Below are 22,034 nucleotides of genomic sequence, written 5' to 3'. Positions count from 1 at the left end.
ACAGCACAGCCTCTTTGGAGCCTGGGCAGATGGGTGCTTGGCAGATGAGTGCTCCAGGGCACTGAGCTGGGCACGGCATGCAAGAGGAGGGCTGCCACTGAGTTTGGTTCCAGGTTTTCTCTCTCTGGCCCCTCCTGAAAGTGGACTAAGGACAAGAGGGGCCCCTGCTCCAGAGCCCTGGGAAGCCCTGGAGGGTCTTACATTGCCTGACCCTCATGGTGGAAAACCCATGACTCAGACTCACGCTGAAGAGGGGTGCACCCTGGCTCAGCCTGGCCGCAACCCCAGATTTGTTCCCAGTGGAAGGGGCCTCCCCTGGTCTGACCCCCTTCCCTGGGGTTGTTTGAGAGCAGGCAGTGAGAACTAAAGCCATGAAGTGAAAGACACAGCCTGTCCCCAGGACCCCAGGAACCCTACTGAGGCCCTCTCTGGCTCCTCCTCTGGGGGCAGGGGAAACAACCTTCTCCTGGGGCCACCCACTGACTCCTGATGTCTTGGTCACCTGGCTCACCCTGGGAGCTTTGGCTTGAGAATGAGCGAAGATCTTCCTCAGCCACCTTTTCACGTTTCTGAGACGCCAAGGACAGCCAGAAAGAAAATTCTAGCAGCTGGTGAGTGGCCCAGCCTCCCAAGTATGGAATGCAGATCCCAACAAGCTCTCTTCTCCATCAACCCCATCCCGGCTGCAGATTCCAATCGCCGGGGGGTCCTTCAGACTTGAAGCCTCCTGGGCTCACCTCAGCCCTAATGAATTAACTCCCGTGGGCAGGGTCCTCATACTCATGACTCTGGCTCCAGCAACTGCTGCTACAGGGACAACCTCCCTACTCAACACACAAGGGCCGTCTGACCTGCCCCCCACCCCCCCATCTCCATACCAGGGAGCAGGTGAGTTGCACAAGTCACCCTCAGCAAGGGCCCCTCTCCACTCAGTGGCCACTGTTAAGAACTGTCACTCTGTCCCCATTCTAGTCTCAGATTCCCATCTGCGGGATGGTACGGACAAAGGCTGGGAACCAAAGCCATTCTGTGACAACTGCCCCTGCCCCCGACACTGCCTTTTTGCCCCTCATAGGCTGACACAACCCTCTGTGACATCTCTAACATCCTTACATCCTTACTATGGGAATGACCTGTTTTCTGCCACTGTCAAGGGGGCAAGGGCACTCGTGGTTGGGGTGGGCAGGGGAGAAGCTCAGTGTTAAGGTTGGGAAGTCTGGACTGGACTCTGGCTCCCACATTCACTGGCCCTCGATCACAGGAAGTGACCTTATCTCTCAAGTCCAATTTCTTTGTTGGCAAAGTAGGAATAATGATGCCTACACCTTGGGGTTGATATGAGGCTCAGAAGAGACACTCGATGACCGAGTGTTTAACATATCCCTGTTCTGCCATTTGCCAGCTGCATGACTTTGGACACATCCCCCAACCCCCTGAGGCTCAGTGTTCTCATCTGTAAAATGAGGATTATAATACTGCCTCCACACCACACGCAGTGGCTCACACCTGTAATCCCAGAACTTTGGGAGGCCGTGATGGGAGGATCTCTTGAACCCAGGAGTTTGAGACAAGCCTGGGCAACATAGAAAGACTCTGTCTCTACTTAAAATTTAAAAATTAGCTGGGTGTGGTGGCACATGCCTGTGATTCTAGCTACTTGGGAGGCTGAGGTGGGAGGATCATTTGAGCCAGGGAGGTCAAGGCTGCAGTGAGCCATGATCGTGGTTGCGCTCCTCCAGCCTGGGAGACACAGTGAGATCCTGCCTCCAAAAAAAAAAAAAAAGAAAGAAAGAAAGAAAGAAAAGAAAAGAAAGAAAGAAAACAATGCCTCCCTCCTAGGGCAGCCATGAGGATTGGACGAGGTAATGCCTGTAAAAGGCTCAGTCCAGAGTCACCTCCTGATGAATGCCAACCTTAGTTCATGACCCTAGTAACAGAGGCAGGCTGCCTGAGGAGTGGCTGCTCCACGTTGGGTGTAAGATCTGTGTGGAACAGCCCAGGGCAGATCCATCTGTTGCGCTGATCGGAGGCTCACTCTGCCTGGAACTGTCTGCCCTCAAAGCCCCAGGGAATCTCCTCTGCCCAGGCAGGGGGCCTAGACCTCGTCCTGGAGGAGCGGGCCTGCCCCTGTCTGAGTGCCTGTGTAGATCTCCCCAGGCTGCCCCACTGGGGCCTGACAGTTCAGTTCCCTGGAGAAAGCCCTGGATGGTCTTATGGCTGGTGGGCTGGAATGTGACTCTCAGGATGTTTCCAAGATGGTTATTTCTGAATCGGAGTTGTGGTTAGGAGAGGCCCTGTGCATTCCTGATGAGGGACACTGAGTCCATGCCAAGCCTCAGAGCCCAGAGCAGAAATCAAGGAGGGTACACTTGGGATCCAGAAATTAAGACTTGTGGGGGTGTGTGGGGGAGAGAAAAGGGGTCTGAGAGCAGGGCCTGGGATTGTCCATGCAGAAGCTATGCACTCAGTGTTGGATGACAGCATCCTCTTCAGCTCAGCGCTGTTGCTGTGCTCCTGCAAGCTGTCAACAAAACTGTGCTTGGTGTGAGTTTCAGAGTGGACCTTTGGCCCAGAAAAGGAAATGGGGTAAGGTAGCCAAAAACTTCCTGGGGGCTAACTGTGGGCTGCTGGGTGAGCAGGGTGGGCGGGAAGTGAGGCAATCAGGATTCAGGTCACCATTACCCTTGGGTTCAACTGGAATCACAGGGCATTCACTGCTTTAACTGGGGTCATGGGGGCATTCACTGGTCAGGACTCAGGCAGGGGCGCACAGATCGGGCCCATCCTCTGCCTTACAGTGCTTGTCCACTCAAGTCCACCCACCAGAGTCCAGAGCCCTCCAGGGTCTGCTCACGAGTGCCTTTCCTTGGGCACGCTCATGCCCTGGCTTGTGTCATGTTCACCCCAGAAAGATCTGGCTGCTGATCTTCACCTTCTGAAGCCCTCACTCATCATTCAAGCCTGTCCCTGGACACCTTCTCAGACCCCTCTTTGGGTCACTCTACTTGGATTTAGCATGTGCACCGTACAACTTGTGCTTTTCAGGATTCCACTAGACCCAAGTCTCCTTGGGGAAGGCTCTAGGTCTTAGTTTTTTGTTCTCTTTTTTTTTTTTTTTTGAGACGGAGTCTTGCTCTGTCACCCAGCCTGGAGTACAGTGGTGCGATCTTGGCTCACTGCAAGCTCCGCCTCCCGAGTTTACGCCATTCTCCTGCCTTAGCCTCCGGAGTAGCTGGCACTACAGGCGCCCGCCACCTCGCCCGGCTAGTTTTTCATATTTTTTAGTACAGACGGGGTTTCACCGTGTTAGCCAGGTTGATTTCGATTTCCTGACCTCGTGATCCGCCTGTCTCGGCCTCCCAAAGTGCTGGGAGTTTTTTGTTCTCTTGATGCCTCACATAGTGCCTGGCACACAGGAGATCTCGGGACATCTCAAATGATCTTTGGTTAACTGAACTGAAAGGAAGGCTGAAGCCAATTCGATTTGGAAGGGGACCTAGAGGGCCTGAGGGCCCCAAGGATGCTCCTGAGTCCCACTCTGGGTGCCTTAACTCTCCATGCTGCCCTTTTGAAGATCAAGAAATCAAAGCATCTCAGGGTTGGGAAGAAATTTAAAAGCCATTTATTGTGACTCTCAGTGGGATATATGGGTAGTGTGACAGTCTTTTTGATGTGTCATCTTGGTTAGGCTAAAGCCCCTAGTTGTTCAATCCAACGCCAATCTAGGATTGCTGTGAAGACATTCTGTAGATGTGATTAAAGTCCATAATCGGTTGTCTTTAAGTTTGGGAGATTATCCTAGATAATCTGGGTGGCCTAATACAATCAGTTGAAAGCCTTAAGAGCAGAGCTGACGCTCCCTCGAAGAAGAAATTCTGCCTGTGGACAGCAGTTTTACCACAAACTGAAGAGAGCTCCAGCCTGCCCTTCTTTTTTTTGAGACAAGAGTCTCACTCTGTCACCCAGGCTGGAATGTAGTGGTGCAATCTGGGCTCACTACAACTTCCACCTCCCAGGTTCAAGCAATTCTCCTGCCTCAGCCTCCTGAGAAGCTGGGATTATGGGCACCCACCTCTACGCCCGGCTAATTTTTGTGTTTTTAGTAGAGACAGGGTTTCACCATGTTGGCCAGGCTGGTCTCGAGCTCCCAACCTCAAGTGATCCACCCTCCTTTGACTCCCAAAGTGCTGGGACTACAGACATGAGCCACCGCCCCCAGCCTAACCTTTCCTTCTTGATGGCCTGCCCTATGGATCTCAAATTTGCCAAGCCAGTCCCTACCAGCCTATATGCCAATTCCTTGCAATACATCTCTTAATATGTATCTCCTACTAGTTCTGCTTCTCTGGTGGAACCCTGGCTGACACAAGTGGCTTCTGCAGTACGTCCATCCAGTGTCTGTTTGTATACTTCCTGTAATGGGAAGCTCACTACCTCTTGAGGCAGTTCAATTCGTCTTTGGTTCAATTTTAACAAGTTCTGCTTTACAGTGAACTAAATCAAGACTTTCTATGAACTTTACCCACTGCTGCTGGTTCAACCCCTTGGACACATTCAGAACAAGATTGGTCCTTTCACCTCGCAATAGCCCAGCAGATATTTGAAGCTGGTATTCACGCTGTCCATGCCTGCCCTACCAAGTGTCCCTCATTTGACCTGCTGCTCCCCTCCTCTGACAGTCCCCCAGGTTGTTGATGTCCCTCTTACAGTTTGATACACACATGGCCCAAAGAAAACAGGTCTTGTGCTACTATCTGCATTCCACACTGTAGCCTGCAGCAGGGTGAGTGTCTGGTAGCACTCTCTCTCGCTCTCTTTCTCTGTCTGTCATGTGAGGATGTGAGGACACAGTAAGAAGATGGCTATCTGTAAACCAGGAAGCCAACTCTCACAGACACTGGAGCCCCACACCCTGGGGCCTCCTAGAGGGTGGAGGGTAGGAGGAGGGAGAGGTTTGGGAAAAATAACTAATGGGTACTAGGCTTAGTACCTCGGTGATGAAATAGTCTGTACAACAAACCCCCATGTCACAGGTTTACCTATATAACAAACCTGCATATGTGTCCCTGAACTTAAAATAAACATTTTTGTTGATTGATTGATTGATTGAGACAGGGTCTCTCTCTGTCACCCAGGCTGGAGTGTAGTGGCGCTTTCTTGGCTCACTGCAACCTCCAGCTCCCAGGTTCAAGTGATTCTCCTGTCTCAGCCCCCTGAATAGCTAGGACTACAGGCATGCGCCACCACGCTTCACTAATTTTTGTATTTTTAGTAGAGACAGGGTTTCACCATGTTGGCCAGGCTGGTCTCAGACTTTTGACCTCAAGTGATCTGCCCTCCTTGGCCTCCAAAGTGTTGGGATCACAGGCGTGAGCAACCACGCCCAGCAAAATAAAAGTTTTTTTAAAATGTGTGTTGTTCAAGCCCCCAGTCTACAGTAATTTATGATTGCAGCCCAAACTAAGACAGGCTGATGCCATGAGGGAGGAGTCAGTTTCCCACCCTAATGTTTAATCTCTGGGGTACCAGTTCTCCTTTGATCTAAGGTGCCTTCCTGGTAGACAGGGGAGGAAATGGCAACAAATGAGGACCAGTGGTCCCCTGCTCCCCAGCCTCCTCATGAGGCAAGCCCTTCTCCACTTCTCCCCTCCCTTTCCATCCACCCTCTCCACTTCCCTTTCTTCTACCTCATGGTACCAGCCACAGCACGTGACTCCACCCAGGCCCTGTAGCTGGCTCCTATGGGGCAAGACACAGCATTGCTCCAGCCTCAGGGAAGCGGTCACAGCTCCTGGGACCTCAGCTCTGACATTTTACCACCAGATTCCCAAGGGCTTTTCCAGCTGCAGAAGTTCCTTTTCTTAAAACTGTGGTCCACACACCTCATGGCTATTCCCAGATGTCAGGTCTCCAGGTTCTTTAGATCCTTGCTATTCAAAATGTGGACCATGGATCCGATCCACAGCATCAGTGTCCCCTGGGGGCTTTTTAGAAATGTAGAATCTCAGGCTCTGCCCCAGACCTGCTGATTCAGATTCTGCATTTACACCAGATCAACCAGGTTATTCCCTGCGGATTAGTTTGAGAAGTATTGACTTAGAGAACTGTGCATTGCTGAGCTGGCCTCCTCAGTTCCTTGTGGATTGCCTCCTCTATACAGATGGGATGACTCAGGTATACCAGGGAAGTATCTGCTCCTTCCATGATCACAGAGCCAGCAAAGACAGAGAGAGAGAGAGAGAGAGAGAGGTGATGATGATGATGATGATGATGATGAAGAGGAAGCAGAAGCAGCAGCAGCAAACAATTTGTCTAAGACCTCTCTAGCACCAAGGGCAGCCTCCTGCCCCACATTCCTGGCAGCCATGTGGCCCCTTCACTATGGGATCTTTGCTGTGTCACTGGAGGAAGCAGGGGTAGTAAGGAACTTGCTTTTGTGAAAGGTGAGGATGGGATGTCAGGCCCAGCCAGAAAGGCCACCAGCCCAGGACAACTGGAGCTGTGGCTCCAGGCCGCAGTTGAGGTTGGCTCTAGCAAATGGGAAAGTGAAGGTGTGACTTATGGCAGTAGCTTGGGGATGATGGCTCTAGCTGAGGGGAAGGTCTCTGGGAGCCACCTGGGAGCTGCTGTAGCATGAGCAGTTTCTGGACAACGAGAGAATGTGGACAGACAGGGAGGCAGTGGCACCAGCTGGGCGATTGACTGCTCTTTGTGCTGCCATGAAAGACATTTGTCATGTGGCTCTCTGAGGACCAGAGGCTGGCGGAGGGGTCAGGAAACAGGGCTCTATGCCCAGCTCTGTTAATAACTGTAAGCGTGACCTTTAGCAAGCCCCTTCTCCAGCCTGGATTTTAGTCTCTACACTGTGAACTGAGAGGATTGGAGCTAAAATTCTGTTCTGTCTTTGGGCTAAATGCTCTATCCATAGTTCTGAGGGCAAGAGACCCTGAAACTGAGCCCACAACTAAGCACCCTGCATAGACCCTGGTACCCATCCACCACGCTAGCTGTGTTCACATAGAAGGAATCACAGAGGCTCCATGGGGAGTGGGGGTTGCATGATTCCATGAAGAAATACTCCCTACAGACCTGGGTGCAAGTCCTGGTGCTGTCATTTTATATTTGTAGGGTCCTGCACAGATTTATGAACCTCTCTGAGCATCCTTTTCCTTGACTGTGCAGGATGATGCCGCCTGTGGTCCTGGAGCAATGTGGGGATTCTGGTGACAGGAAATGTTGTGGACAGCGCCTGGCCTGTTACAGACAGTTATCCGTTCCCTGTGTCCAAGGTGGAGAGGGAGTGAAAAAGGGAGTGCCTGTCCTGGGTCTCCACTGAGCTTGGCCTAGACCCACAGTGGTCTCAGTTAGAGCCTGGTCTCCACTTGCTGCTGGCTGACTGCAGGGAAATCATTTCTACATTTTTTTTTAATTACAAAATCAACTCACAGATTCACCGTTTGTGCAGCCAGCTGAAAGCTGTTTATAGTGGTGATTTGCACTACATTCATCTGTGCTTGTTTATGTTTGCTTTGAAAATACTTATTGTGTTTGTCCTGTCCCCACTGTGGCCAGGCGTGTGTCTTCTATTTATGTCCTGTTCTCACCCCCACTCTCTCTGTGCCTCCAGCCTCTAATGGTGATGCATGGAAATGGGACCTCTAGACAGGAGGCATGGCAGAGTCAGAAAGATCTCTGGCCAAACACACTCCATAGTTTCTCCTACCACCATGTACCTCTCTCCTTGGCTAGCTTGCTTGCTTTTCTTTCTTTCCTTCTGTCTTTCCTTCTTTCTTTCCTTGCTTCTTTGCTTCCTCCTTTCCTTTCCTTTCCTTTCCTTTCCTTTCCTTTCCTTTCCTTTCCTTCCTTTCTTTCTCAGAGTCTTGCTGTGTTGCCCAGGCTGCGGTGCAGTGGCACAATCTTGGCTCACTGCAACTTCCGCGTCCCAGGTTCAAATGATTCTCCTGCCTCAGCCTCCTGCATAGCCGTGATCACAGGTGCGTGCTACCATGCCCAGCTAATTTTTGTATTTTTAGTAGAGGTAGAGTTTCACCGTGTTGGCCAGGCTGGTCTCAAACTCTTGACCTCAGGCGATCTGCCCATCTCGGCTTCCCAAAGTGCTGGGAATACACTTTCTGCAGGGTCTGCCCACCTCAGCCTCCCAAAGTGCTGGGATTACAGGTGTGAGCCACCACACCCAGCCCCTGGCTAGCTTTCTGCCCTTAGGAGGAGCAGGAGCCTGAACAGTTAGGGAGACACCAGGCATGGCTGAGGAGTGGGGAGATGGGGGGTGGTGAGTGGGATTGGAAAGATAAGGGGAAGGGGTGTGGCAGTCTCCTGGCCCCCAACCCCACTGTTCCCACTCGTTAGGAAGCAGCAGAAGTAGCCGTGGTCATGGTAACCCTTGGGAGACAGAGCAGTTCCTTGGTAAGGCAAGTAACAATACACAAACAATAGTATTAATAACAATAATAATGGCAGATTATTAAGTACCTTCTCTGTACTAGGCACTTTCTTTTCATAATCCCATTTAATCCTGGCAGGCAGATATTATTATCCCCATATTGTAAATGACAAAACAAGCTCAGAGAGATTAGATAATGTGTCCAAGGACATACAGCTAGTGGCGGTAGGGGAGTGGGGGTAGGGTGGATTGAGATGAACCCAGGCACTCTGGCTTCCAAGTCAGTGCCTATGTTCCTCCGCTGCCCTGCAGAAATTGTGGGGTCGAAGCACGCCCACAGGCTAGCCTGTGGGCAGGAAGGAAATGCCAACTGAGGTGGGTGCCGGGACTTTCCTAGGCTGGGCTGGCCTTCCTTCGCCTTGGAAAGTCAAAGGAGGCCTCAAACAGTGGAGTGATGAGCTGCCAGAGGCCTGAGTGCTAAGAGAGATGGTGGGGTGTGGGGGACACGCTGGAGGATGCAGAGAATGCCCGTGTGGGCACTGGAAGGCCTGGCTTCTAATCAGGGTCATACTCTCAGCTCTCTGTGTGAGGGTGGATAAGCTGCTCACCTCTCTGGGTGTGTGGAAGATTGCTAATGTTTCCTTTTCTTATTTTAGGACTTCTGGGATTTTGGGGGTGGCAGGTCACATCTGTACTTTTCTTCTTGAAAAGATGTAAAAAGTATAGGTTTCCTCGTGAATCACCTGCTTGAATTCACAGTCTAAGGGTTCTTAGGCCATGTAGTGGGCGACGGGAGGTGGTGCTCAACTGAGCACAGGCTGGAAGCTGGGGAAAGAGCGGAACAGAAGGTTTTCTGCCCCAGCTCCATCAGTGTATCAATCACCTGGTCTCTTTGTTGTTGCCTTAGAGCCAAAAAGATTCCCAGGACCAGCAGTGGGAGAATGGGCACCTGTGAGCCCATGGCAGGTGCCCATGGCGGGTGCTGGGCACAGCTGTGACAAGTCCTCTGGTTTTGTCAGGGGCCAGGGTGTGGGAAGCAGTAGGCCTGAATGGAGTGTGCTGGAGCAGGAGGCCCCCTGCTTCTGGGGAGGGCTTTGTTGGGGAAAAGGCAAGCCTTGGCTTCTAGGTGCCCTAGGCTGGAGTGCAATGGTACGATCTCGGCTCACTGCAGTCTCCACCTCCTGGGTTCAAGTGATTCTCATGCCTCTGCCTCCTGAGTAGCTGGAACTAGAGGCATGAACCACCATGCCTAGCTAATTTTTGTATTTTTAGAAGAGACTGGGTTTTGCCATATTGTCCAGGCTGGTCTCGGCCTCCTGGCCTCAAGTGATCTGTCTGCCTCCGCCTCCGCCTCCCAAAGTGCTGGGATTACAGGTGTGAGCCACCGCACCCAGTGTGGAATGGGCTCTTGAAATGAAGAAAGAATTTGTGAAAAATCCAGGGCAGGAGAGTCAGAGAGGTCCAATAGGATCTGGGCAAGCGTCGTGCTTCCAAGGCCTCAGACCATGGGGAAGTCATCTACCCTCAGAGCCTCAGGTTCCTCAGTTGAAAAATGGGGGTAATAGTGCCCATCTAGAGAGGTTGGTGAGAGAATTAAATAAGGAGGTACAAATGAAGCGTCTAGCATAGAGCCTGCCACAGAGTAAATAATAAATTTTTGCTGCCATTGTTATTGTTGTTGGTGCTGCTGTTGTTAATAAAAATAATGAATAAGTATCCTGAACAAGTAGAAGGAGTAGGGGACTGGGGGTCCGGTTTTGCTACCCTCTGACTGTGTGGTTTCTGTCACTTGTCTGGCTCCTTATCTGTGAGAGCAGGGGGTGGTACCAGCTGATCTCCGAAGCCCCTTCCTGCTCTGACAGCCTCTGGGCTATGAATAGATGAGGCTTGGGCCCTGGAGGAGTTTAATGACTCAACAGCTAAAGAGATTAAGACTTCCTAAGAAATGACTTTCTATTAGTGTTGGGTGAACTTAGGGCACCAGCTAAGGAAGGGTTTCCTGGCTGGGAGGCCAAGGATAGGGAGCTGGAGGAATCCTTCCAGCCAGTGGAGACAGTGACTAACCAGGTGAATGACTAAGTCAGACCCTGCCGACCTCCAACCAATCAGGGCTGCGCATGAGCACCCTGTGAACTGGCATCACTGAGCACGGCTTGGCTGTGTCAGGCCTGGCTGGGTCTGAGCTTCATAGCATATGGAGGCAAAGGAAGCAGCCAAAAGACCAGCAGGGAAAGAGCACTGGGCTTGGAGTCAGAAGACCCAGCTTCCCACTCCGACTCTGCTGCTCACCAGCTGGGTGACACAGGGGGAGATGCTTCCCTTCCCTGAGCCTTCACACCTTCATCCAAACAGCAGAGCTAACAATACCTGCCCGGCAACTTCGCCAAGTTGTGAAGACTGAGAATCATGACATGAGATGCAAGTACGTTGTGATCACTAACGTACCAAATGATGGGAGCTGCTGTCATTATTCCATCCCAATGGGACACCTGGTATCAGAATGAGATTCATTCATGTTTTCAAAGGGATTCGGTGAACACAGGCTGCTGCCCTTGGGTTTGGGGCCAGAATCAGCCTAACTTAGGGCCCCTTCCAACCATCTGATCACGGCCCAGATAGGTTTTTCTTAGAGTAGAGACCCTGTGGACAGCTTCCAGCAAGGTGGCATAGCTGCAGTGGAAGGCAACACAAAGCCAGGAAGGTCAGGTGGTGAAGGGAGGCAGCAGTGCCAGGCTGGGGCCCCCACGGAACCAGGGTGGTGGTCTGATGTTGTCTTTCCTCTTGCCCAGCACTTTATAAATAAATAATCACCGGAACCGCACTCTGTTTGCCTCTCCCCTCATGGCTTTTAGCATCTCTCTTGGTGAGGATTGCAAGCACTTTGGGAAATGGCAGCAGTGGAGGGAAGGATGCTGCCCTTTCATTTCTGCACACCTTAAACCCATCAATAGCATTCTGTGTGTGTTCACAGCCTCTGGGTACTATGCTGGTACTTGGAGAATAGAGACAGGACCTGCAGGGTCCTGCCCACATGGAGATTAAGTACAGTGTGGTCAAAGAGACAAAACACTTCTCCTATAATGTAAATAACCATTCAAAACAGCCAACAATGTGTCACCCAGATCATCCTGCCAGTGAGACCTGCAGTTGTCCAGAACAGTGGCCTGGGAGGCTTTGAGGAGGAGGTGGGATTTGAGCTGGACCTGGAAGGTTAGCATGGACAAGATAAATAGAAGGTAGAGCCAGGCACAGTGGCTCACACCTGTAATCCCAGCACTTTGGGAGGCCGAGGTGAGAGGACTACTTGAGCCCAGGGGTTTGAGGTTGTGCTGAACTATGATTATACCACTGCATTCCAGCCTGGGTGAGACAGAGTGAGACTCTTTCTCTCAAAAAAAGAAAAAAGAAAAGAAAAGAAAAGAAAAGAAAAAGGGTAGAGAAAAAAGCATGCCAGACGGACATACTTAAGGTATTCTCAGAAGACAGGTTGGCAACTGTTGAGAGGGATCACATAAGTAAGAAGTGAGATGTGAAGTCAGATATAGAGGTTGGAGCCAGGTATAGAGATCCTCAAAATTTGAGATAAGGATCATAGACCAGATTCCATGGACAGCAGAGAGCCACTGAGTGATTCCAAGAAGGGAATGGGTTTGGTGACAGCTGAGTTTTTCTTTCTGGCAGCATTGTCCAGGGAAGCTTGCCTTGCTGTGGGGTAGGCAGGGAGGCCAGCTGGGAGGTTACTATGAAGCTGGGGACCATGGGCCTGAGAAGGAAAGGGGACACACGTGAAGGCTTGATGTGTGGAAAAGAGGGAGAGAGAGGGTCCGAGGATGCTCAGTCTGATTCTCCTGATTCTCCAGACAGCTAAACAGCTACTGAAATCCTGGCAAGTAGTATTCGGCAAGGAGTAGTATCCTGGAAAGTGAGAATGGAGGAGACTGCAGACCAAACCTGGGCTGGTCTTTTTCAGGAGGCGGGCTCCTCTTTGGTCAGACCTAAATCTAATCATCCACCCTAAACTCACAGGATCAGTAGGACCCAGAGGTGCCCCAGCTGGGCTGCATCCACTCCCAGGGCCCTTTCCTCCCTCTTCCAAGAGAAGAATCCAGAAACGACACAGCATAGCTCCCCATGGTCCCCAGGGAGCAGTAGATTCTTGGAACAGCGTCCTGCAGTGGACAGACAGCAGGAATAGCATCCAGTCTTGTCTTTTACTACCTCAGCTCCTGTTGACTCTCAGGAAAACAATACTATCTTCATGGGCTACACTAAATGGCAGTGAACCCCTGGGAGCCTGACCAAAGCAGGGAAGGGGACTAGGGAGAGGAGAGGGAACGGTAAAGACGGAGGAAACTGTTTCTGGAGGCATCTCAATGGGCTTTGGGGGAAGGTGAGTTTCATCTCAGAATCCAAGCACGTCAGGGCTGGGGAGGAGCTCTTGAGATCATTTCGGCCACCCCTCCTTGTCTGGAGGTGAGCCTGAGACCCAGGCAGGGGAAGGGACTTGCCCAAGGTCATATAGCACAGTAGTGTTGGAGCTGGGCTGGAATCATAGGGTGTTGGGGACAGGTAAGGTGTTACTCCCATCTGGACAGTTTTGAATAGCACCACCAAGGGCCTGGCTAGAGATTCCTTTCCTGGACGCTTATGCATTCTGTGTGTGTGTATGCCTGTGTGTGTGCCTGTGTGTGACTGTCCTGTGTGTACCCTGTGAGTGCCTGTGTGTACCTGTGTGCCTGTGTGCCTATGCCTGTGTTGTCGGACAGTCTGGGTGTAGTGTGGCCTCCTACATGGTGATCTGCCCTGGCTTGGAAAGGAGAACTGGGGTCATTTCTGTGAGGTGACTGTTTTGCTGGGACAGCAGAGAAGGCTGACAAGGCCGGATCTGGCTTCCCACACCAGTTCTGCCGCTCTAAGAAAATCACAGGCACTGACTGGTGGCGACCAAACTCCTGGAGCTGAAACACGCAGACACACGTACACTCACAGCCGCCGTTATAGGGTGGCCCCGAGTGCCCCGAAGTGCCGCATTCCGGCATCCTCATGCCTCCCCGGAGCCCAGCAGGTGTAGACCTGCTAGGCTGTGGAAGCCGATCCGCAGGGACAGGGAGCAGTGGCGCGCTCCCGCCGCTCACACTCAGCGCCCTGTTCCAGGGCCTGGTCCGGCCACACCCCTCCTGCCCGAGCCTCCGCCGGTCGCCCCTGCCTCTCTCACACACTTCGGAGTCCCTGGGGGCCTCTGTAACCTGGCAGGGCCAAGTTAGGGCTGGCCCGGCTGGAGAGTCAGGTCCGGAGCCAGGAATCGACGCCTTCCCGAGTCCCGTCCCCGCGGAGCATACACGCCAGACTGAACTCGGGTTTCTGCGAGCGCGGGTTTCGGCGCCCAGCCCCTCTCGGGGGAGCCCTTGCCCCTAGCCCCAGTCGTCCCTGGATGACTCCGGGAGCCCAGCGCCCAGCCCTGGATTCCCGCCCCCCGCCCGGCGAGCCGTTACCGATGGTGGTGATGACGGTGATGGCGAAGTAGAAGGAACCGGCGAAGCGCCACTGCACGCCGGCCTTATGCGGCTTGAGGCGCAGCACGACTCGCTCCAGCTCCTCGTAGCCTCCCTGGCTGAGGTTGTAGCGCGCCCGCAGCTCCTGCTGCCGCAGCTCCAGCCGCTGCCGCTCGATCAGCTCGGGCTCCGACTCCAGCGCGTCGAAGACCGCGGCGCCCACCAGCAGGTAGGTGAAGGTGCACACGATGAGCGCCAGCGTGCGCACGTTCTGCCGCTTCATCGTCCCGCCCGGGCCGCCGCCGGCCCCCCGGCGCCCCCGACCCGCGCCCCGGCCCCGGCCGCCGCTGCTGCTGCCCAGGAGGCGGCCTGGGGCATGGCTGCGCTCGCCGCTCTCCGCGCCGGGCACCCGCTCCGCGCCCGGGGCCGCCGCCGCTGCCGCCGCCGCGGAGCTGTCCCTTCAGCACCACCCACCGCCCTCCTCCGCCAGGCCCCGCGCCCGCCCCCCCGCCCCCCGCCCGCAGGCCGCCTCCTCCCGCCAGCCCTCCCGCCCAGCCAAATAAGGACTGGGGAGACGCGCCGAGGAGGGAGGAGGGGGGCTGGCGGAGGGGACGGGAGGGGCGGCCGTGGGAGAGCCCGGGCAGGACAGAGAGAGAGAAAGAGAGAGAGAGAGCGAGCCCGGGAGACAGAAAACTAGACAGCGAAACGCTGATAACTACGGAGAATGGGAGAAAGGCAGTGTAGGACTGAGGGAAGGGGGCTGTGTGACAGAGGAGGAGATAAAATCAGAGGTGTACTCAGACAGAAAAAGAAGAGAGGCGGGCAGAAAAATACAGAGCAAAAGATGGAAATAGAGAGAGCAACAGACTGAGACAGAGAGGCCTGGATTGCTGGAGATAAACTAATGACACAGAAACAGACAGGAAGGCAAGGAAGGCAGAGCGAGCCCCTCCCCACCCCACCCTCCACCCTCATCACAGCATGTTGCAGCCAGGAGGGACTTGGGGCCTCGCTGTCCTGCCCTTATCCTATGGATGAGGAAACGGAGGCCCAGAGAGGTCAAGTGGCACGCATGGACACGCAGTCATTTCGTGACAGCACTGGGACTCAGCCAAGCGTTCCTTCCTCCCAGGCCACACTCCTTCCTCCCTTGGGCCAGACTCTGGCTGTCTTGGAAGAAGGCAGGCCCCAGCTGTGGACCTGGGCACACATGAGCTGACACCCAAGGGAAAGCCCTGTTCTCAGGCAATATGTGCCTTCCCAGGTCAGCACAGTTCTTGGAACTGGCTGACAAGGCACAGGCTGGGAGTCTAGGCCTCCTGCTTTGCTCCTAGGGGCTTCCAGGCTGTCCCGGCTCCCATGGTTCCTGTCCTGCACTCGTGCACAAGGCTGCGCTTAAGCTGAGCTGCCGGATATAGCACCTGCCACCACCTTAGGGCATCCCAGCAGAACCGGGATCTAGCTGGAATCGAGCAGGTGGGGCCCAGAGCAGGAGGCTCACTGGCAGACTGGGGGAACTGGGGCAGGAGAGGGAGTCCCTATGTCTCAGTTTCTTCATTTGTCAACATGGTGGCTATGGTGATGAGGTGGGAAGGGCAGTGGAAACTCAGGCATTACTGACCCTCTCAGAACCTTGTTTGCTTATCACTTCAATGAGGTGTCGTAGCAGATGATCCCATAGGCCTTGCCCAGCTCCAAAAAACTCCAGACTTGGATGGGCTGAGTGAGCAGAATGATTGGAATGCAAATCTCAGTGCCAAGGAGGGTTAAAAAGTCCTTCACAGGACCCTGGCATGGGCCACGCAGAGAGACGGGGTAGAGACACCAAGGCCCCTGACTGAGAGCAGACTCAGGAGGCAGTCAGCCAGAAGCCGGAGCACTATCTACCCACAGGCTGGGCTGACGTGTCACTGCCGGACACTACACTCCTCCAATGACACCCCAGAAGTGCCACCAACACCTTCATTCCTTCAACAAGTATTTATTAAGCGTCTGTTGTGTGTCAGGCATTCATCATTTCTAGCCCTTACCACAATCCTGAAAGGTAGGTGTGGTCATGCCTATTTTATAGATGGGGAAACTGAGGCTAAAGGCAACATAGAGAATCAGTAAAGTTCACTCAGCTGGGAAGAGGCTTCAGTCTGTCTGCCTCTTAAGCCCATGCTCTTTGCTATGACTCCTTGAGTCTCTTTTATTTTCCAATTTTTAAAGTGGAATAGATAATAATATTAGCTCTACCCACATCTTGAACCATTTGTTTTGAGAGATCAAAGAAGAACACACGTGTGCAAATCAGATGATATGAGGCTCTCTAATGACTTCAGATCCTGATAGGAGGGTCCTACATTTATAGAACCGTGTTCCCCCTCCCCCTTCAAAGGAAGATCTTTGTTTCTTTGCAGGCACAGACTTTCTGGTCTTGCCTTCTGACCAGGAACTCAGCCTATTGCAGTCTTTTTCTCTTTGCATCTTCTGGCTCCCTGGAAGAAAAGTACTGCCATTCCCAGCTTCTCAGAGGTGAAGGTACAAGTTAGGTTCTATGCATTTCTGATGTATTGGCTCCTGACGACAATCACCCCAGCAGCCAGTTCCTCCAAAGCCTGTCTAGATGAGTAAGAGGGTTGCTAGACCAGGTTTTCAAGGTGAAAAGGCTGTGTCCAGGTTCTGCTTGCTTGTGACTGCCAGGCCAGACAGCTGTACCGATGAAAGGTGATATTATGAGCGAAAGAGCTTTGGAAAAGGGAAAAAGCTGACTTTAGGGGCAGGGCATGTATTATTAATCATGATGAAGCTTTTTCTCACAGCACTTCAATACTGAAAGGACCTTTAGAGATCATCTAGCCCAACCTTCTCGTGTTACATACGAGGAAACTGAGGCCCAGAGAGTAGGAAGAGTGTTGTCCAAGGTCACACGGTGAGTGGGGGGTGGGACTAGGATTCATGTCCCAAGGCTGGCACTTTCTTGTTGCACCTATTATGTATGGGACCAGGGCACCTGTCAGTGGGGAGGTCCTGAAACCCAGAGGGCAGCCTGGGTTTCCTTCTTCCTGCTCCTCCTCTCTCCTTCTCTTGGGGAGAAGGTTTTGGGGTAGGAGCCATGTTGGTACCAGTCTAGGTTTCTGAGTAGCCCCTGGGACTTGTAGGCAACCTGGGTCAGATTATGCCAAAGACATATCAGCTTATCCCATTTCCTCCCATCCTGGGCTCCTCAGACCTGCCTGTGCCTGCCCAGTGTCAACCTGTCTCTGCCATCTCTTTGCTCTGGCATTGGAGGCCAGTTGTTCCTTCTCCTTGGCGCTTGTTGTACATCCATCATTGGAGGGGTCTGGACCAGGAAATGTCTACCCTCCCTTCATTTATAGCATCCCATGACCTTCATGGACTCTGTTTCTCTAGTTCTCCCAATAATCAGACAAAAAGAGGAAATAGCACTACTTTTAAGATTCTAGTTTGTGAGGAAAGGGACATAGAGTTAGGTAGGATAAATTGAACAGAATATGTCATTAGTTACTATATTTTATTATATACTAACATCATACTCAATTATTAACCAGCTTTATCTTCCAGTCCATTCCTCTCTAAGTTCTAAACACATCCAAGTACTTCCATGCTTCACATGGCTCATGTGGCTCCCGTAGCCTGGGATGCTAGTGCCTGCTTGCCTTTCCCATCTTCTGTCTGTTGAACTCCTATTCAGGCTCCAAGACCCAGCTTAAAGACCACTCCCTCCATGAAGCATTTCCCAGTTTCCTCTGATCAGAACCACTGGCTCCTTTTGTGCTTCTGCAGCACCCTGTCTAAGCATCAACTCAGCAGGTATTCCTCCTGCCTAGAAGATTAGCTATTCTTTCATATCCGTCTTCCCCGCTGGCTCATTATCTTCTCCAGGGTAGAGGAAACCCTTCTCACTCATGCTACTCTCCCCGCAGTGATTTGCACCTTAGAGCTGCTCCACATGTTTCCTTGAGTGACTCACTCAAATGAAGGCTTTAAGGAACTCTATACCTGAGTTAGAGACCATCAGTATCAGAGGGAGAGGGGCACAGATGGCTGAGTCTGCAGGCAGAAAAACCCTGGCAATCTGCTTCTGTGGCTCTCTGAAGAGAGGTAGTTCTAAAGCTGGAACAAGCCCTGTCTAGCTTAGGAGAGGAGGATAAAGACAGATGTGAGTGTCCCAAGGCCCAAGGAAGTATATGGGAGACAGCGTTGAACTAGGAGTCCAGAGGCTGGAGTTTGGTCCCAGTGCTGCCATCAATTACCACCAACTAGTTGGGAGGACTCAGGAAACTCACGTGGCCTCTATGTGTCTCAGTTTCCTTTTCTACAAGACAAAAGCGTTGGCTGTATCCAAAGGTCCCTTCCTGCTCTGACATTCTGAGATGTTAATGAGAGCCCTGGCCATTTGACCAGCAGTGGTCATTGTACAATGACCAATAATGTGGCCTGAAGGATGAGAGGCCCAGAGACCTCCCTGTCCATTGCTTTCCCACCCCCTGTATTGGCAGTTTGGCTGGAGGATGGGGGCAGGATCAATGAGGTAGGACCCTGAGTCAGACAAGCTGAAGTTCAGATCCTGACTCCATCAGTTTCCAGACCAGATCCTCACGTGAAATTCAAGTTCGTTCTGTTTAGAGCAGACCATAAGCTCCTGCAGGGCAGGGGTAGGGTCTTCCTCATGTCTGTAACCCACAGCTCCTAGCACAACAGCTGACACAGAGAAGGTGTTTGTAAACACCCTTCTATTTGTTCCAGTTGGCCTGGTGGGCTCAGGTGGGTTGGTAGGGCCTGGGGCCCACGGTTGGTGTAGGAGGCAGGGTCCAGAACCATCTTGATATCAAGCCAGGGCCAGGCCTGAGAAGGGGGAGAGAAGCCCAGAAGCTGCTGCAGAAAGCCAGGGAAGGCATTGCTGACACCAAGCGCTGCACCAAGGATCATAGCCTCTGACTGCAGGTGGATCAGATTTAGGGTGCTTTGGGTATGATTGGGGTGTTTCTTGGTGTATCTCTGTAGGGAGAGAAGTCAGGGGATTAGCCTGGCTTTACAGAGCATAACTGGTCCCAGTGCAGCCGGCTTCCGTTTGTCAAGATACACTATTTGTTTAACATCTCAAGCCCAAATCAAACACAAAAGGCAACTGTTAACAAAGAGAGGCTCTGTGGGCTGTGGCGGAGAGCACACGGGGCTGGGAGGCTGGACACCTGGCCCTGTTCTTAGCCCTGCCCAGTCATGCCATGGGATGGGGAGAAAGGGTTCTCACCTGGGAATGAGGAGTCAAATTCAAAGATCTGTGAGGTCAGCCCCAGGCTGGGACTGGGTTTGGCTCTCCTACTAGTGAGAATGAGGAACAGCAGGACTTTGTGGAGTTGCTGCGGGGTCAGGCTTGCTCCTGCTCACAGCAGCCATCGACAGCATGAAGTCGTAGCCCTCATTCCACTGTCCGCATCCCCCATGTGTGACAAACCCCTGCCCCTAGAGCGGCCTCCTAAGTGGCCTCCGTTTCTCTGAGCCTGTGATGAGCATCCTTGTGTGTGCGTGCTTAAGGATCTGCAGGGAGTTGTTCAGCGGCCACAGTGCTTATGCCCACTGAACTGGCCCCCAGTGCCACAGCAAACATATGGCAGAGACAGGTTGACACTGGGCAGGTGCAGGCATGTCACGAAATACTGCCGGGCTGTCCTTGGCATGGCTGTCTTGGTTTTCATTCTCCCCAGCAGTGCACAAGATTGCCTGCTCTGTCCTCACCGGCACTGGGATGATTCACTTTTCTGACTTTACCATTCGTGTGCCTCCCTCCCCACTTTCTACTCATATCCCTGTCTTCCCCCTTTTCCTTTCCTCTTCAATGCCTTCCCCTCCCCACACTTGGGGCAGGGGCTGGGACAGACCCAGCCGTTATTGAGGTTTCAGGAGGGCCAGCAGGTGATATAGAGCCAGTCCTGGGAGGAAACCAGTCTTTTTTCTCCAGCCTGGCGTGTGTGTGTGTGTGTGTGTGTGTGTGTGTGTGTGGCTGTGTGTGACTGTGTGTGGTGTGTGGCTGTGAGTCTGCGAATTTCAGCTTCAGTCCTTGTCTCTTCTTCTCCCTTCTGTCTCCTGGCCCTTTGCATTTTCCCCTCCACGCCCAGTCTTCTCTGTATTTGGCCAAGGATCACAGAGTAATTAAAGCTGGAGAAAAGCGTAGAATGCCAGTGCCCATGAAGAAACTGAAGTCTGGCAAGGGGAGTGAACACCTCCAGGCCTCACGTCTATGCTACTTCCTAACCGAATATCACAAGATAAGTTCCCTAAACTTACCCTCTTCCCACTGCAAGAATTAAATCCCTTAAGCCTGTCCTCTGCAGAGGTTCTGGAGCGGCCATAGCCTGTATTTCCTGACAAACACATTGTTGCTAAGGAAGAAAGTGAGCCCGGAGATCGTGTCAACAGCCTCACAAATCTTGAAATCCTTCTGTGCAGGTTTATGGCTTCTGAGAAGCAAGCAGAGGCAGCCTGTTCTCAGCACCGAATGCAATAATTACAAGAACAGTTGCAATGATTAATCAGCCCATGTGTATTGAGTGGTGCCCGTGAGCATGCACGGGTGTGTGTGTGTGTGTGTGTGTGTGTCTCAGGGCAGGGGAGAGGGCAGTAGAGGTGACTGCTAATGGTGAGCAGGCTGCAGGTGTCCTTCCCTCAGTGGACGAGCTCGGACAGCCACGATGGTGCTCCTTGGGTAGTGTCATGTTCTGCTAGGGCTGTAGTTGTTTCTGCCAAGGGAGGAATCTTGACACCTGTGGCCCCTGCTGCTGGGCTCTGGACCAGCATGCTGGGAAGAAGGAATTGACAAACAGAAGCAGGTTCCAGGCCTGTCAACCAGATTAACAAGGGGCCTCACCAGCATGATGTACGTGGCACAAAGGAGAGGCCTTGGGATGTTCAGCCAGAAGAAAAGATGCAGGAGACGTGACAGCTATCACCTGAGGGGGGATTGGCTTGCTCCGTGTAGCCCAGAAGGGGCCAGTGATCTGTGGGGATGATGCCACAGGGAAAGAGCTTTCAGTTCAACATAAGATGAAACATTCTCCATGCCCCCGAAGAAGGAGTGAACTTTCCAGGATGGTGATGAGCACTTGGTCACCAGAGATATGCAAGCACAGTCTGGGTGGTTTGAGGCTATTTTAGAAGGATCCTAGGAACTAGCAGAGTGCCTGGCACATGGCAGGTCTGCAAGGATTGCCTTTTGACTTGACTATTGAATATTTTGAGTTTGGGGCTGGACTAGATGACCTGTGTGGATCCGTCAGGCTCAGTTTGACAGTTATAGAGCAGTCTGTCTATGCCAGACTCTTTACCCCTCCCATCTAGAAATGCTGTATTCCCTGGCTCCAGGCCTCAGGAAGGGATGCATCTGGAGTTCTTGCATAGCCTCCACAGTAGTGCTTTCTCCCAGCTCTCCAACCCAAGCCAGAAGCCCACCCACATACACCGTACACCCTGTTACCTGCAGAGGGAGGTCCATCATGCACAGGTTGAAGTGAGGGCCTGGAGGCCCTGGACTCCAGCAAGGGAAATGGGCCTCTGGCAGGCTAATTACTGGGAACTGATTCTATTAAGCAGATAGCTCGCTCTAGGCAAAGCAATTACATCTAATCAGCCCCTTGCAGCGGTCCAAAGGGATAGCCGTTTGAGCCAGACACATGTGTAAGTAGGAGCATCAGAGCAGCCTGAGGTCCAGGCCTGGGCAGGCTGGTCTGAGGCCAGGGGCTGCTCAGAAAGCAGTTCCCTGGCCCCTTCCACAGGCTTCCCAGATCTCAGAGCACAGTGCACTGTAGAAACAGTATCCAAAGGGGACTCAAAGACCTGGGTTGAGGCTTGGCTCTGCCACAAAGGAGCTGAATTTCACTGAGGAGAGCACTTCTCTATTCTGAGCCTCAGTTTCCCTATCTGTCAAACAAATAGGATGGACTAGAGAAGATCCATTCTAATCTTGAAACTCCGGTCTATTCAGCCCAGCTGGCTTGAATTCTGGTTTCAGGTTAAAGTGAGCTGACCAGCTAGATAAAAACCTGTTTGAAATCCCCAAACATACAACACACACGCTATAGGATCTAATTATTCAGACTGTGTTTAAAAAAATAACTCAAATAACACATTTTTAAAATAAA

The 22,034-nt window shown here is 52.5% G+C and overlaps 1 protein-coding gene across 1 annotated transcript in view; it reads right to left on the bottom strand.

The window, feature by feature from the left end:
• KCNK3 (potassium two pore domain channel subfamily K member 3) overlaps positions 1-14,331 on the bottom strand; it is a 41,554-nt gene extending 27,223 nt beyond the window's left edge. The window contains exon 1 of the mRNA XM_023230035.2: positions 13,894-14,331. Coding sequence (XP_023085803.1) covers positions 13,894-14,176 — 283 coding nt within the window. The 5' untranslated portion in view covers positions 14,177-14,331. The remainder of the gene's footprint in view (positions 1-13,893) is intronic.
• Between the last annotated feature and the right edge of the window lie 7,703 nt (positions 14,332-22,034).

The sequence above is a fragment of the Piliocolobus tephrosceles genome, chromosome 15 (assembly GCF_002776525.5).
Source record: "Piliocolobus tephrosceles isolate RC106 chromosome 15, ASM277652v3, whole genome shotgun sequence".
Classification (NCBI taxonomy): domain Eukaryota; kingdom Metazoa; phylum Chordata; class Mammalia; order Primates; family Cercopithecidae; genus Piliocolobus; species Piliocolobus tephrosceles.
This window is presented reverse-complemented; position numbering and strand designations above follow the sequence as displayed.